The 16,617-nt window shown below is 46.6% G+C and overlaps 1 protein-coding gene and 1 long non-coding RNA gene across 5 annotated transcripts; both read left to right on the top strand.

The window, feature by feature from the left end:
- Positions 1–43: 43 nt before the first annotated feature.
- LOC109784803 (transcription factor MYB44-like) lies at positions 44–9,421 on the top strand. The gene is made up of 2 exons (XM_073495913.1): positions 44–367; positions 9,086–9,421. Exons 1-2 carry the CDS (start codon positions 44–46, stop codon positions 9,419–9,421), a joined length of 660 nt encoding a protein of 219 aa, XP_073352014.1.
- Positions 9,422–10,491: 1,070 nt separating this feature from the next.
- On the top strand, positions 10,492–15,005 carry LOC109784806 (uncharacterized). Of its 4 annotated transcripts, none has more exons than XR_006671854.2 (4): positions 10,492–11,217; positions 11,356–11,468; positions 11,554–11,722; positions 12,629–15,005. It is a non-coding gene; the product is annotated as an uncharacterized lncRNA (long non-coding RNA). The 4 variants fall into 4 exon arrangements; XR_005772228.2 differs by having other exon boundaries at positions 10,500–11,217; positions 11,554–13,013; positions 14,710–15,005; XR_006671852.2 differs by having other exon boundaries at positions 10,500–11,217; positions 11,554–15,005.
- Positions 15,006–16,617: the final 1,612 nt, after the last annotated feature.

Here is a 16,617-nt window from a genome sequence, read left to right as displayed (position 1 = left end):
CGTCGCCTCCGACGGCGACGGCTTACCGCACGCGGCCAAGAAGATGTGGACCAAGAGAGAGGACGACCTGCTGCGGGAGCAGGTGTGTCGGTGCGGCGGCCCGCACAACTGGGACTCCATCTGCCGAGGCCTGCCCGGCCACAACTCCAAGTCGTGCCGCCTCCGCTGGTGCCAGCACCTCGACCCCAGGGTGGAGGCCGTCAAGCCCTTCACCCATGAGGAGGACATGCTCATCGTCAAGTACCAGGCCACCTACGGCAACCGCTGGTCCACCATCGCCGAGTTCCTCTCCGGCCGCACCGACAATGCCATCAAGAACCGCTGGAACTCCGTCCTCCACAAGCACGCGCCCTCCCTGCAGGTGCATGTTGGAATATGCCCTAGAGGCAATAATAAATGGTTATTATTGTATTTCTTTATTCATGGTAATTGTCTATTGTTCATGCTATAATTGTATTGTCCGGAAATCGTAATACATGTGTGAATACATAGACCACAACGTGTCCCTAGTAAGCCTCTAGTTGACTAGCTCGTTGATCAACAGATAGTCATGGTTTCCTGACTATGGACATTGGATGTCATTGATAACGGGATCACATCATTAGGAGAATGATGTGATGGACAAGACCCAATCCTAAGCATATCATAAAAGATCGTGTAGTTTCGTTTGCTAGAGCTTTTCCAATGTCAAGTATCTATTCCTTAGACCATGAGATCGTGCAACTCCCGGATACCGTAGGAGTGCTTTGGTTGTGCCAAACGTCACAACGTAACTGGGTGACTATAAAGGTACACTACGGGTATCTCCGAAAGTGTCTGTTGGGTTGGCATGGATCGAGACTTGGATTTGTCACTCCGTATGACGGAGAGGTATCTCTGGGCCCACTCGGTGATGCATCATCATAATGAGCTCAATGTGACTAAGGAGTTAGCCACGGGATCATGCATTACGGTACGAGTAAAGAGACTTGCCGGTAACGAGATTGAACAAGGTATTGGGATACCGACGATCGAATCTCGGGCAAGTAACATACCGATTGACAAAGGGAATTGCATACGGGATTGATTGAATCCTCGACATCGTGGTTCATCCGATGAGATCATCGTGGAACATGTGGGAGCCAACATGGGTATCCAGATCCCGATGTTGGTTATTGACCGGAGAGGCGTCTCGGTCATGTCTGCATGTCTCCCGAACCCGTAGGGTCTACACACTTAAGGTTCGGTGACGCTAAGGTTGTAAAGATATGAGTATGCGGAAACCCGAAAGTTGTTCGGAGTCCCGGACGTCACGAGGAGTTCTGGAATGGTCCGGAGGTGAAGAATTATATATAGGAAGTCAAGTTTCGGCCACCGGGAAAGTTTCGGGGGTTACCGGTATTGTACCGGGACCACCGGAAGGGTCCCGGGGGTCCACCGGGTGGGGCCACCTATCCCGGAGGGCCCCGTGGGCTGAAGTGGGAAGGGAACCAGCCCCTAGTGGGCTGGGCGCCCCCCCTGGGCCTCCCCCCTGCGCCTAGGGTTGGAAACCCTAGGGTGGGGGGGGGGCGCCCCACTTGACTTGGGGGGTAAGTTACCCCCCTTGGCCGCCGCCCCCCACCCTAGATGGGACTTGGCCGGCGCCCCCCTCCCAGGGGCCTATATAAAGGGGGGGGAGGGAGGGCAGTAGCATTACAGCCTTGGGCGCCTCCCTCCTCCCCTGCTACACCTCTCTCTCTCGTAGAAGCTCGGCGAAGCCCTGCCGGCATCCCGCTACATCCACCACCACGCCGTCGTGCTGCTGGATCTCCATCAACCTCTCCTTCCCCCTTGCTGGATCAAGAAGGAGGAGACGTCGTTGCACCGTACGTGTGTTGAACGCGGAGGCGCCGTCCGTTCGGCACTCGGTCATCGGTGATTTGAATCACGGCGAGTGCGACTCCGTCATCCACGTTCATTGGAACGCTTCCGCTCGCGATCTACAAGGGTATGTAGATGCACTCCTTTCTCCTTGTTGCTAGTATACTCCATAGATGCATCTTGGTGAGCGTAGGAAAATTTTAAAATTAAGCTACGATTACCAACAGTGGCATCATGAGCAAGGCCTATGCGTAGTTACTATGCACGAGTAGAACACAAAGAAGTTGTGGGCGTTGATGTTGCCAATTCTTCTTGCCGCTACTAGTCGTTTCTTGTTTCGGCGGCATTGTAGGATGAAGCGGCCCGGACCGACCTTACACGTACGCTTATGTGAGACAGGTTCCACCGACTGACATGCACTAGTTGCATAAGGTGGCTAGCGGGTGTCTGTCTCTCCTACTTTAGTCGGAACGGATTCGATGAAAAGGGTCCTTATGAAGGGTAAATAGAAATTGGCAAATCACGTTGTGGTTTTACGTAGGTAAGAAACGTTCTTGCTAGAAACCTATACAAGCCACGTAAAAACTTGCAACAACAATTAGAGGACGTCTAACTTGTTTTTGCAGCAAGTGCTATGTGATGTGATATGGCCAGAAGATGTGATGAATGATATATGTGATGTATGAGATTGATCATATTCTTGTAATAGGAATCACAACTTGCATGTCGATGAGTATGACAACCGGCAGGAGCCATAGGAGTTGTCTTTATTATTTTGCATGACCTGCGTGTCATTAATAACGCCATGTAAATTACTTTACTTTGTTGCTAAACGCGTTAGCCATATAAGTAGAAGTAATCGTTGGCGTGACGACTTCATGAAGACACAATGATGGAGATCATGATGATGGAGATCATGGTGTCATGCCGGTGACGAAGATGATCATGGTGCCCCGAAGATGGAGATCAAAGGAGCATAATGATATTGGCCATATCATGTCACTATTTGATTACATGTGATGTTTATCATGTTTTTGCATCTTATTTGCTTAGAACGACGGTAGTAAGTAAGATGATCCCTTATAATAATTTCAAGAAAGTGTTCACCCTAACTGTGCACCGTTGCGAAGGTTCGTTGTTTCGAAGCACCACGTGATGATCGGGTGTGATAGATTCTAACGTTCGAATACAACAGGTGTTGACGAGCCTAGCATGTACAGACATGGCCTCGGAACACACGCAATACACTTAGGTTGACTTGACGAGCCTAGCATGTACAGACATGGCCTCGGAACACGGAGGACCGAAAGGTCGAGCATGAGTCATATAGAAGATACGATCAACATGGAGATGTTCACCGATATTGACTAGTCCGTCTCACGTGATGATCGGACACGGCCTAGTTAACTCGGATCATGTTTCACTTAGATGACTGGAGGGATGTCTATCTGAGTGGGAGTTCATTGAGTAATTTGATTAGATGAACTTAATTATCATGAACTTAGTCTAAAATCTTTACACTATGTCTTGTAGATCTAATGGCCAACGTTGTCCTCAATTTCAATGCGTTCCTAGAGAAAACCAAGCTGGCAGCAACTATACGGACTGGGTCCGGAACCTGAGGATCATCCTCATAGTAGCCAAGAAAGATTATGTCCTAGAAGCACCGCTAGGTGAAGCACCAATCCCAGAAAACCAAGACGTTATGAACGCTTGGCAGCAGCGTGCTGATGATTACTCCCTCGTTCAGTGCGGCATGCTTTACAGCTTAGAACCGGGTCTCCAAAAGCGTTTTGAGAAACATGGAGCATATGAGATGTTCGAGGAGCTGAAATTGGTTTTCCAAGCTCATGCCCGGGTCGAGAGATATGAAGTCTCCGACAAGTTCTTCAGCTGTAAAATGGAGGAAAATAGTTCTGTAAGTGAGCACATACTCAGAATGTCTGGGTTGCACAACCGCTTGACTCAGCTAGGAGTTAATCTCCCGGATGACGCGGTCATTGACAGAATCCTTCAGTCGCTTCCACCAAGCTACAAGAGCTTTGTGATGAACTTCAATATGCAGGGGATGGAAAAGACCATTCCTGAGATATATTCAATGCTGAAATCAGCGGAGGTGGAGATCAGAAAAGAACATCAAGTGTTGATGGTGAATAAAACCACTAAGTTCAAGAAGGGCAAGGGTAAGAAGAACTTCAAGAAGGACGGCAAGGGAGTTGCCGCGCCCGGTAAGCCAGTTGCCGGGAAGAAGCCAAGGAATGGACCCAAGCCCGAGACTGAGTGCTTTTATTGCAAGGGAAGTGGTCACTGGAAGCGGAACTGCCCCAAATACTTAGCGGACAAGAAGGCCGGCAACACCAAAGGTATATGTGATATACATGTAATTGATGTGTACCTTACCAGTACTCGTAGTAGCTCTTGGGTATTTGATACCGGTGCGGTTGCTCATATTTGTAACTCAAAACAGGAACTACGGAATAAACGGAGACTGGCGAAGGACGAGGTGACGATGCGCGTCGGGAATGGTTCCAAGGTCGATGTGATCGCCGTCGGCACGCTACCTCTGCATCTACCTACGGGATTAGTTTTAAACCTCAATAATTGTTATTTAGTGCCAGCTTTGAGCATGAATATTGTATCTGGATCTCGTTTAATTCGAGATGGCTACTCATTTAAATCCGAGAATAATGGTTGTTCTATTTATTTGAGAGATATGTTTTATGGTCATGCCCCGCTGGTTAATGGTTTATTCTTGATGAATCTCGAACGTGATGTTACACATGTTCATAATGTGAATACCAAAAGATGTAAAGTTGATAACGATAGTCCCACATACCTGTGGCACTGCCGCCTTGGTCACATTGGTGTCAAGCGCATGAAGAAGCTCCATGCAGATGGACTTTTGGAGTCTCTTGATTACGAATCATTTGACACGTGCGAACCATGCCTCATGGGTAAGATGACCAAGACTCCGTTCTCCGGAACAATGGAGCGAGCAACCAACTTATTGGAAATCATACATACCGATGTGTGCGGTCCAATGAGTGTTGAGGCTCGCGGAGGATATCGTTATGTTCTCACTCTCACTGATGACTTAAGTAGATATGGGTATGTCTACCTAATGAAACACAAGTCTGAAACCTTTGAAAAGTTCAAGGAATTTCAGAGTGAGGTTGAGAATCAACGTGACAGGAAAATAAAATTCTTACGATCAGATCGTGGAGGAGAATATTTGAGTCACGAATTTGGTGCACACTTAAGGAAATGTGGAATCGTTTCACAACTCACGCCGCCTGGAACACCTCAGCGAAATGGTGTGTCCGAACGTCGTAATCGCACTCTATTGGATATGGTGCGATCTATGATGTCTCTTACCGATCTACCGCTCTCATTTTGGGGCTATGCTTTAGAGACTGTCGCATTCACTTTAAATAGGGCTCTGTCGAAATCCGTTGAGACGACACCGTATGAATTATGGTTTGGGAAGAAACCTAAGCTGTCGTTTCTAAAAGTTTGGGGATGCGATGCTTATGTCAAGAAACTTCAACCTGAAAAGCTCGAACCCAAGTCGGAGAAATGCGTCTTCATAGGATACCCTAAGGAAACCATTGGGTATACCTTCTGCCTCAGATCCGAAGGCAAGATCTTCGTTGCCAAGAACGGGTCCTTTCTAGAGAAGGAGTTTCCCTCGAAAGAATTGAGTGGGAGGAAAGTGGAACTTGATGAGGTGATAGTCACCCCTTCCGAACCGGAAAGTAGCGCAGCGCGGGAAAATGTTCCTGTGGTGCCTACACCGACTGTGGAGGAAGTTAATGATGATGATCATGAAGCTTCGGATCAAGTCACTACTGAACTTCGTAGGTCCACAAGGACACGTTCCGCACCAGAGTGGTACGGCAACCCTGTCCTGGAAATCATGTTGTTAGACAACGGTGAACCTTCGAACTATGAAGAAGCGATGGCAGGCCCGGATTCCGACAAATGGCTAGAAGCCATGAAATCCGAGATAGGATCCATGTATGAAAACGAAGTATGTACTTTGACTGACTTGCCCGATGATCGGCGAGCCGTAGAAAACAAGTGGATCTTTAAGAAGAAGACAGACGCGGATGGTAATGTGACCATCTATAAGGCTCGACTTGTCGCTAAGGGTTACCGACAAGTTCAAGGGGTTGACTACGATGAGACTTTCTCACCCGTAGCGAAGCTGAAGTCAGTCCGAATCATGTTAGCAATTGCCGCATACTATGATTATGAGATATGGCAGATGGACGTCAAAACGGCATTCCTTAACGGCTTCCTTAAGGAAGAGTTGTATATGATGCAGCCGGAAGGTTTTGTCGATCCTAAGAATGCTAACAAAGTATGCAAGCTCCAGCGCTCAATCTATGGGCTGGTGCAAGCATCTCGGAGTTGGAACATTCGCTTTGATGAGATGATCAAAGCGTTTGGGTTTACACAGACTTATGGAGAAGCCTGTGTTTACAAGAAAGTGAGTGGGAGCTCTGTAGCATTTCTCATACTATATGCGGATGACATATTATTGATGGGAAATGATATAGAATTCTTGGAAAGTATAAAGGCCTATTTGAATAAGTGTTTTTCAATGAAGGACCTTGGAGAAGCTGCTTATATATTAGGCATCAAGATCTATAGAGATAGATCAAGACGCCTCATTGGTCTTTCACAGAGTACATACCTTGACAAGATATTGAAGAAGTTCAATATGGATCAGTCCAAGAAGGGGTTCTTGCCTGTATTGCAAGGTGTGCAATTGAGCACGGCTCAATGCCCGACCACGGCAGAAGATAGAGAAAAGATGAGTGTCATCCCCTATGCCTCGGCCATAGGGTCTATTATGTATGCCATGCTGTGTACCAGACCTGATGTAAACCTTGCCGTAAGTTTGGTAGGAAGGTACCAAAGTAATCCCGGCATGGAACACTAGACAGCGGTCAATAATATCCTAAAGTACCTGAAAAGGACTAAGGATATGTTTCTCGTTTATGGAGGTGACGAAGAGCTCGTCGTAAAGGGTTACGTCGACGCTAGCTTCGACACAGATCTGGATGACTCGAAGTCACAAACCGGATATGTGTATATTTTGAATGGAGGAGCAGTAAGCCGGTGCAGTTGCAAGCAAAGCGTCGTGGCGGGATCTACATGTGAAGCGGAGCACATGGCAGCCTCGGAGGCAGCACAGGAAGCAGTCTGGATGAAGGAGTTCATTACCGACCTAGGGGTGATTCCCAATGCGTCGGGCCCGATGACTCTCTTCTGTGACAACACTGGAGCTATTGCACTTGCGAAGGAGCCCAGGTTTCACAGGAAGACCAGGCATATCAAGCGTCGCTTCAACTCCATTCGTGAAAGTGTTCAAAATGGAGACATAGATATTTGTAAAGTACATACGGACCTGAATGTAGCAGATCCGTTGACTAAACCTCTCCCTAGAGCAAAACATGATCAACACCAGGACGCAATGGGTGTTCGATTCATCACAAAGTAACTAGATTATTGACTCTAGTGCAAGTGGGAGACTGTTGGAAATATGCCCTAGAGGCAATAATAAATGGTTATTATTGTATTTCTTTATTCATGGTAATTGTCTATTGTTCATGCTATAATTGTATTGTCCGGAAATCGTAATACATGTGTGAATACATAGACCACAACGTGTCCCTAGTAAGCCTCTAGTTGACTAGCTCGTTGATCAACAGATAGTCATGGTTTCCTGACTATGGACATTGGATGTCATTGATAACGGGATCACATCATTAGGAGAATGATGTGATGGACAAGACCCAATCCTAATCATAGCATAAAAGATCGTGTAGTTTCGTTTGCTAGAGCTTTTCCAATGTCAAGTATCTATTCCTTAGACCATGAGATCGTGCAACTCCCGGATACCGTAGGAGTGCTTTGGTTGTGCCAAACGTCACAACGTAACTGGGTGACTATAAAGGTACACTACGGGTATCTCCGAAAGTGTCTGTTGGGTTGGCATGGATCGAGACTTGGATTTGTCACTCCGTATGACGGAGAGGTATCTCTGGGCCCACTCGGTGATGCATCATCATAATGAGCTCAGTGTGACTAAGGAGTTAGCCACGGGATCATGCATTACGGTACGAGTAAAGAGACTTGCCGGTAACGAGATTGAACAAGGTATTGGGATACCGACGATCGAATCTCGGGCAAGTAACATACCGATTGACAAAGGGAATTGCATACGGGATTGATTGAATCCTCGACATCGTGGTTCATCCGATGAGATCATCGTGGAACATGTGGGAGCCAACATGGGTATCCAGATCCCGCTGTTGGTTATTGACCGGAGAGGCGTCTCGGTCATGTCTGCATGTCTCCCGAACCCGTAGGGTCTACACACTTAAGGTTCGGTGACGCTAAGGTTGTAGAGATATGAGTATGCGGAAACCCGAAAGTTGTTCGGAGTCCCGGACGTCACGAGGAGTTCCGGAATGGTCCGGAGGTGAAGAATTATATATAGGAAGTCAAGTTTCGGCCACCGGGAAAGTTTCGGGGGTTACCGGTATTGTACCGGGACCACCGGAAGGGTCCCGGGGGTCCACCGGGTGGGGCCACCTATCCCGGAGGGCCCCCTGGGCTGAAGTGGGAAGGGAACCAGCCCCTAGTGGGCTGGGCGCCCCCCCCGGGCCTCCCCCCTGCGCCTAGGGTTGGAAACCCTAGGGTGGGGGGGCGCCCCACTTGACTTGGGGGGTAAGTTACCCCCCTTGGCCGCCGCCCCCCACCCTAGATGGGACTTGGCCGGCGCCCCCCTCCCAGGGGCCTATATAAAGGGGGGGGGGAGGGAGGGCAGTAGCATTACAGCCTTGGGCGCCTCCCTCCTCCCCTGCTACACCTCTCTCTCTCGTAGAAGCTCGGCGAAGCCCTGCCGGCATCCCGCTACATCCACCACCACGCCGTCGTGCTGCTGGATCTCCATCAACCTCTCCTTCCCCCTTGCTGGATCAAGAAGGAGGAGACGTCGCTGCACCGTACGTGTGTTGAACGCGGAGGCGCCGTCCGTTCGGCACTCGGTCATCGGTGATTTGAATCACGGCGAGTACGACTCCGTCATCCACGTTCATTGGAACGCTTCCGCTCGCGATCTACAAGGGTATGTAGATGCACTCCTTTCTCCTCGTTGCTAGTATACTCCATAGATGCATCTTGGTGAGCGTAGGAAAATTTTAAAATTATGCTACGATTACCAACAGTGCAGGGGCACCCGCGCCCGTGGGCTCCTTCCGCCGCCCGACAGGCTGTGAGCCCCGAGGTCACGCCTGGGTGTCTGCCATTGTTTCCTCTGGCGAGCGGGGATGTCAGGATGTCCCCTCGTTCGACCGGGGACGTGTCGGAGGCTGAGACATGTGCGACGGCGAGGGAGTGCCTCGAGATGTTCCCTCTGGCGCCCGGGGATATCAGGGCCAATGCGGCTGCTGCGGCGCCGCCCAGTGACATGACTTGCGGAGTAGGCGACCCGCTCACCGAGCTGAGGCTCTGGTCGGCGGCGAGAGTGGTGTTCGACGTAATGCCGCTCCAGGCTTACCGGATGTAGATTCATTCTAGTCTTCTTGCGTGACTTCGTTGTTCTTCCATCTTGCTTGTTGCTGATCATGGGGAATTTCCTAGTGGGATTTGACTTGTAGAGCTGTGCATGAGGGCGTGATCAAGAAAGTTTGGACGCCATTGTAATGGGTGAGCTGTGGATCTTGGTGTCAAGAGAACTCTGAATTTTCTGTAATCATCTTGCTTGTTGGTTAGGCAATCAAGAAAGTCTGAAGTTAGTGTAATTCTGAACTTGTAATTTCCTTGCCCATTGGTAATCAACAACTCAAACTTTAGCAATTTCCTTGTTCAGTTCGTGTTTGTTTGCTTGTTGGCAGCAATCAAGAAAGATTTTATGTTCTTGGAAACTTTATTGCGTTTTTCAGTGCCTTGTTCGATCGGAATCAAAGTTTTGACCTCCGTGAGATGTTCATTGCGTTTTTTCATGTTCAGTAGTTCACTTAAACACTTATCATTACCTTGCCCTAAATTCATCAGTGTAAAGTCCTAATTACCATGCTTCTATTTTATATACTTTCGGTCCGTTGAAGAAAACTTGTTTTGTTTGCATTTGAATTCCAAATTCTGAACAGTTGGGTTGGAACTCTTGTTTCGTATATAAACCCGATAGAAGATTTTTACTAGACTACTTGAGAGCATCTACAACCGCGATGTCCTAATTTGACCCTCTGTATATAAAGCAAGAAAAATAAGTCGAAGATAGAAGAACCCAGATTCCAAATGAAGAAATGGAAACTCGAAAAGGATCCGTTTGATATGGAGAAAGATTTCTTGTTATTATAAGACGTGATTTTGATCTGCATATGTTTGGTAAATAAGCAATCTTCTCGTTTAATCATATCATAAATTGGAAGTGTTCAATTAAAACATGAAAACGTCCATGGACACGTCCCTAGACAGTGCCTGGTCACCTCTCATTTGGCCGCGTCAGAGCCGCCCCCCTAATATCCGAAACTCCAAATCCATGCAACCTTGCAATGTGATTAAAATAGCACATATATAAATTAAACATAACATAGATCAGATATTGCAAGTTTAATTTATAACCAGCCATAGCATACAGGACACGACATAGCAAATTCATAAAAGCTCATCCTATCTTTACCTTTATCTTTACCTTTATCTTTACCTACTAATAAACCGGCTGTTGCTTCGGGTCGGACGTCGTCATCAGTTTTGCAAAAACATCCCTGAGGTTTTGCTTATTCAACCCGCAGTCCCGTTTTAAGTGGCTAATTTGGGGAAACGTTTCGGTTTTACTAAAAGGACCCTGTAGTTTGGTATATTCAACCCGTGATATTTTTTACGTCAACGCGGTGGCTCGAGCTGCTGGGGGCGCGGCGGTTGGAGCGGCGGATCTGTGCACGGCAGGGGCTGGGAGGCGGATCCGGTGGCGAGCGGCGAGGCAGGGGTCGCCGGTGACGATGAGGAAGGCCGGAGTGCGGCTTCCCGGACGGATCCATGGCAGAAAAGAGACAGGGTGGTGAGGAAGAAAAGATGGGAGAAAAGAGGGGCGGTGCGGCGACCCAGGCATGCTCGCTGGAGCCGGGTGATGGCAGACGGGCGCGGGAGACGGAAGGATCCGGCATGGCAGCGCGAAGTCCTTGTAGTTGGAGGCGGGCCTCCATGGCCGCGGCGACCCCTCCCCTTCTCTCCGTGGCCACGGCAGCTCAGGCAGCGGTCAGATCCGCCCTCCCCCCCTCATTCCTCGCGCTGGATAACCTAGCCGCCGGGCCATGGTGACCGAGGGCGATGATGACGGTGGTGGCTACCTCGACGACGGCGGTATGACTTAGAAACCCCTCCGCCCCTTCTCTTCTCCCTCGGCGACCGCTTGAATCCCGTGAGGAGAGGGGAGTGCCGACGCCATGGTTCTGCTCTTCTTTCCTCCCCTTCCCTGATGATATTCTCTCCCTCACGCAGGCACACACCCAACATCGCCATGGACCAGTAGCTCAAGCATTCTTCTTCCTGATGGTGATGGGGTTCCCTCACCATCTTCAGGTCGTCATCCTTGAGGCCTCCACCATCTGCAGGTCTTCCTTCTTTTCTTCCCCTCTCTGTTGGATTCCATTGGATTCTCTGCTCTGCAGGTGAAGCTCTATCTATTCTCTGCTGCAGTGTCTACAGTGGACTGTTTGCACCTTCTGTGCAAATACCTGATTGTATATGGATTGAATGGATGGATAGATTGCAGGGTCTACAATGCACCACCTTGATTTGATTCGGTCTGGAGCAGCAGCATCAGCTCCTTCCTTCCTTCTCAACCATCTGTATTTACATTACTACTGTAAGCTTCTGAAATGTAAATTATGCTAGGACAATTCATCTTTAGCTTTAACTATGACATTCCTAAATGCGCGAGTAAATACTACTGGGATTACGGCTAACAAAAAAAATTCATGACATGCGAGCAATTCTCGGTTTAAATACTGCGAGCTTAAATAACAGGAGCTAAACTGTTGTGCTATGTTCAGAATTGGTACTAGAAAAGATAATCTAAACTGCACATTCTGAAAGTATATTGGGCTCTTGCCCTCGGGAAATTAGTCTTCTAAGCATTACTTCGTAAATAAATGACATGATAACTTGTTGGTTCAGTTTAAAGCTGTAGGCAGAGGCTTGCGGTAGGGGGAAAATCACTGCCAGTTGAAAACCAAAACTTCTATTTGTGAGTATGATCGGGACTGCGCTTTTCTGAAAGTATGTTAGCCAATGTTTGGATATCTTTCAATTACTTCTGAACAAGAAAGATGTAGTGCCATGCTAAGTTTGGATGTGGAGTTGCAATTTAACCTGCTTTGCAGCTCCATTTTGTCTTGCTACAGCAATACCTTGCCTGAGTGGTTCAGGGGTCAGGAACTTACATGGGCTTGCTCTTCTTTCATGTATTAGATATGGAGTCCACGCTGCTTAGATTTTCTAAAATTTATCTTCATTTCTACAACTTCATTTTGCAATACAAATATAAGATCACTATTATTACGAGTGGTGAAATTTTCTTGTCAATGAACTTTACGGCTATTTGGTCATGTATTTGACTGCTTATATTTTTTATTTCCTAATTGTGCACTTACTCTGCATAAAATTCATTAGCACATATTTCCTTGCAATTATACTAAATTTCTGTTTGCATCCTTTTTCCATTTTGGTGGAATGTAGACATTGCTTAAGATGTAGTTTGATATTTTTCTAGGCGCAAGCCATCAGGCTCTTCCAGTCCAGGGGCAACCAGGCCCGAGTCACCATCATCCTGATGTTGCCACGATGGGCGGCGGCAGCGGACAAACCAATGCACCTTGCGGCGATATCTACGTTAGGGAGGGTGTTGTTGCCGTCCACCACGATAACAACCTGTGTTGTGTCTCACCATCATCCTGATGTTGCCACGATGGGCGGCGGCAGCGGACAAACCAATGCACCTTGCGGCGATATCTACGTTAGGGAGGGTGTTGTTGCCGTCCACCACGATAACAACCTGTGTTGTGTCGATTTTAGATTCTTTGGTGACGAATTGGACTACATCCCACTGAAGGCCACTTATCCTGCTCATGAGCGAGGCTACTTAAAAACAATCCTAGGTGAGTGATATGTTCTTTGTCATGTCATGTATGTAGTTCCACCGACCTCATATTGGATCGCAGTGTTTTGTACAGGATTCTTGTGGCGAATTCCTGAAGAAAAAAAATCATTCTTCAAGATGATGTTTTTCAAGCTCTGAATAGTGATTATGTTTGTTCTATAGTATACCAAAGATCATGCTTTTCTTTATGTCACAGAATAGATATGCTCTAAATTCCAATGGCACTAAACATCTTAAGGATAAAATAGAAGCAATCTTTAGGAACTGGACATGTCTGCTCTATAAGAACCCCTGTGCTTATACCATGATTTTGTCTGTAACCTAGCGTTAGGTGTGCATGGGTCGTAGCTGCACCTATATAAGGAGCAGCAGTGGTTATATTAAAAGGATTTTCTTCCTCTATTCCATCGCCCCTCACGGGTCCCCCACTCCCACACGCTCCCTCCTTACTGCTCCCATTCATCATCTCTCCTGGATCCCACACCCATTGTAGCTCAATCCACGCCGTAGTGTGCATCTCCAGTTATTGGTGCTAAGGAAAACGCTGCCTCCTCGCCACCGGGCCGCACCAACCGGATGTTGCCGTGTTGTGTTTGTGTAAAAATATATGGTAAATAAAATATATTTATGAACACTTACTGAACATACAACGGTGATAAATATATGTAATTTCATTTACATCACCTGTTTTGAACTGTATTTTATATGCAATTTCTATATCATGGTGGAACACACAATTTGAATCGAAAAGAATAGCACTGACCAATGTATATTTTGCAAGTTCAGATATATATCCATACTTAACTAAAGTACGTACAGTGCATACTGTGGAAGCACATGGCAAATATTCATGGTTAACTAAATGCATCTGCTCCATTCTGGCAGCTGTGAGTCTCGGGACAGTTCTGTGTGGCCTTGGATCAATCTTGAACTGATTGGTGTTATCTGCCCATTCTCTTTACATGACCCAATACAATATTTGTAGCTGCTTTGGCTGAGATGAATTGTTTGTTTCACGGATCCAAGCGTTGTTTTGGCGCTAAACCAAATCCTGGACCGAAGCCACATATGGTCTCTGCTTAATTGTCTTATAAGCAGTAGTGCAGCTGAGTTCTGGAAATCCCACCCTCCTTGCCAGTAGCAAGATGTGACTAAATTTATAAATAGGGATTAGAAAGAAACATGTTACTTTGGTTACTTTTATCTTTATTTTACGTAATTTAGCTTATTGCAACTGTGGTTTTATGCTGCAGTTGACAAGATCCTTAAAGTTAGCTGGCAATCTTCTTCTATCCTTTTCATTGTACTATGTTTTTCAAGCTCCGATGTTTACTTAAAAAAATAGAAATTAGCAAAAAATTGCAAATTTTGTTTCCCGCTGCTCGGTCAGGCAAAGCCAGCTGCTCACCACTATGTGCAGTTCTCTTCCATTTCATGGCGTGTAACCGAATATGGCACAAGACTGTAGTTGTGTCATTGTGAAATTTACGGATGTTGATGTTTCTTTTCAATATAATAGTATTGTTTACCAATTTGGTCCCTGGATCATGAACTAATTTCTCTTTCTATTCCTTCTAGATAATTTGCTTCATTTCTAGCTACATGGTGAAACACGCATATTGTTTCCCGATATATTGGGCATCAGTCCACCTCTCATGAGATCTCTGAATTTTTGATCCATATTGTATTTGCAGAATTATTTCTTCAAGATAACTATGCTTGGATTCACAAATGCATGCAATTGCCTTCAAATGGAGGTTAGTTCTTTACTAATTCTGTGCTATTCCACTTTCAAGTTTTTGGTTCTAGAAGTGTAATACTTGCTAGGTTAGCTGCAGAAGCGGGATGTATATGGCCTGAATTTATATTTCGAGTGTATAAACTGATTCAGAGTATTCTGACATCTGAAACATTTTGTTGTATGGTTCTGTCTTGAAAGAACTGAAGTAATTCTTCTATGGGAGAGAATATAAACGTGATTCTGAAACAACATGCAGCGTCATTCAGTTTCTTTTAAATATATCATTATAAAATGGTTGGCTGGATTGCGTTTTGTATGGATTCTGCAAGGGTCATTTCTGTGGAATTACAAATTAGTTTTACATTTTTCTCGCCGAGCTCATTGTCTTTGGATTGCCATCTTCGGACTGGTTTGTGATCAAGTGGACACCAAAAATCCTTTTTTAACTACGGACACCGAGAGTGCATTTAAAAAAAAGAGTGTTTCAATTTGTTCTTGCTTTCAAAAAATATTCACATTTTTCAACATGTTCATGCTTTTAAAAAAATTCTCAAAATTTCAAAAAGATAGTCCATTTTTAAAAGTACATTCAAAATTGTTCACAAAATTTAAAATCTTAATACTCCCCCGATCCATATTAATTGTGTTTCAAAAAAATCATTTGTTCAAAATGTTCGTCTTCAAAATATGTTTCAGTTCTAACAAAAACACATAAATTCAAATTTGTTCATTTTTTAAGAAAACAAAGAAATATTTGTGTTTTTCCAAAAAGCAAAAAATAAAACCGAATGAAAGATATTTAGGTGGCTTCTTCATGTCCACAATTCGTGCTCCGAAAAACGATAATAGTGTAACCTTATTACCGATGTTTATCAGAAATCAATATAGGAAATGGCGCATAATGGCACACCGAACAGGTTTAAAGTGTTTTTCGCCCGTTGCACTTTTTGAGCAATTTCGCCCGTTGCAACGCACGGGCATTTGTACTAGTGATATATATAAGATAGTGAGAGGGGGCGCTGGGCTTCACCACTTCCTCGCCAATCCCTTCCCCTTGCGGTCTCTGGATCAGAAGTAGTACTCCGCAGTGTAGGCGTCGGTGGTTGGAGGGGTGTCGTCCTCGTCAGTAGTGGTGCTGATGTCGTTGGAGGAGGATAAAGATGAGCAAAGGAGCCTGGCCAGACGCCCGGCGGCGCGACCTCCTCCTTGACGAGGCGCTGAGCCTTCGCCTGGTTGACCGCCCTCTGTCGGGCTAGCCGCTTGGACTCTTCGATGCCGAGCCGCAATACCTTGGCATTTTTGTGCCGGCGGCAGGCGTTCGCTTTTGCCGAGGTGAAGGACTAGCAGATGATGTCATAGAGGAGGTCGTCTTCGGAGTCGGCAAGCGGAAGCGGCTCGGTCCCGGATCTGCACGAACCGCGGTCGAACATGCTAAATACGGCATGCATACCTTCTACCTCGCGTGGTGTTGGGGATATAACTACTAGTGTAACCCGCCCAGGAGGGGCCGGGTTACGCTATGACGATTTATCATATGAAGCCCAATATCAAGCTTTAAGATGGCGGTTCAATAAAGGGCCTAAAGCCCGCTGGCGACTTAAGGCCCGTAGTGATAAACCGCCGTAATGGCATGACTTGTGTTGTAAGGCAAGATTAACTAGTCACTGAGCCGGACACTGTTTACGAGCCGGCCGGGACTCTGTAGGCCGCGGGGCGTCAACCCGTGTATATAAGGGGACGACCCGCCGGCGGCTTAGGGCAAGTAACATCAAATCGAGAGCCAGGCATAGCAGATTTGGCTCCCTGGTCATCGAAACCCTAGCAATTCCACCTCAACTGGATTAGGCTTTTACCTTCACCG

The sequence above is a fragment of the Aegilops tauschii genome, chromosome 3 (assembly GCF_002575655.3).
Source record: "Aegilops tauschii subsp. strangulata cultivar AL8/78 chromosome 3, Aet v6.0, whole genome shotgun sequence".
NCBI classification, from domain to species: Eukaryota; Viridiplantae; Streptophyta; class Magnoliopsida; order Poales; family Poaceae; genus Aegilops; species Aegilops tauschii.
This window is presented reverse-complemented; position numbering and strand designations above follow the sequence as displayed.

What these genes read in the sequence shown, in the direction of transcription:
- LOC109784803 (XM_073495913.1), top strand. Translation starts at nt 44, where the DNA reads ATGTGGACCAAGAGAGAGGACGACCTGCTGCGGGAGCAGGTGTGTCGG. An exon ending in CGCCCTCCCTGCAGGTGCAT is followed by an intron (nt 368 to 9,085) that starts GTTGGAATATGC and finishes CCAACAGTGCAG; the next exon opens with GGGCACCCGCGCCCGTGGGC.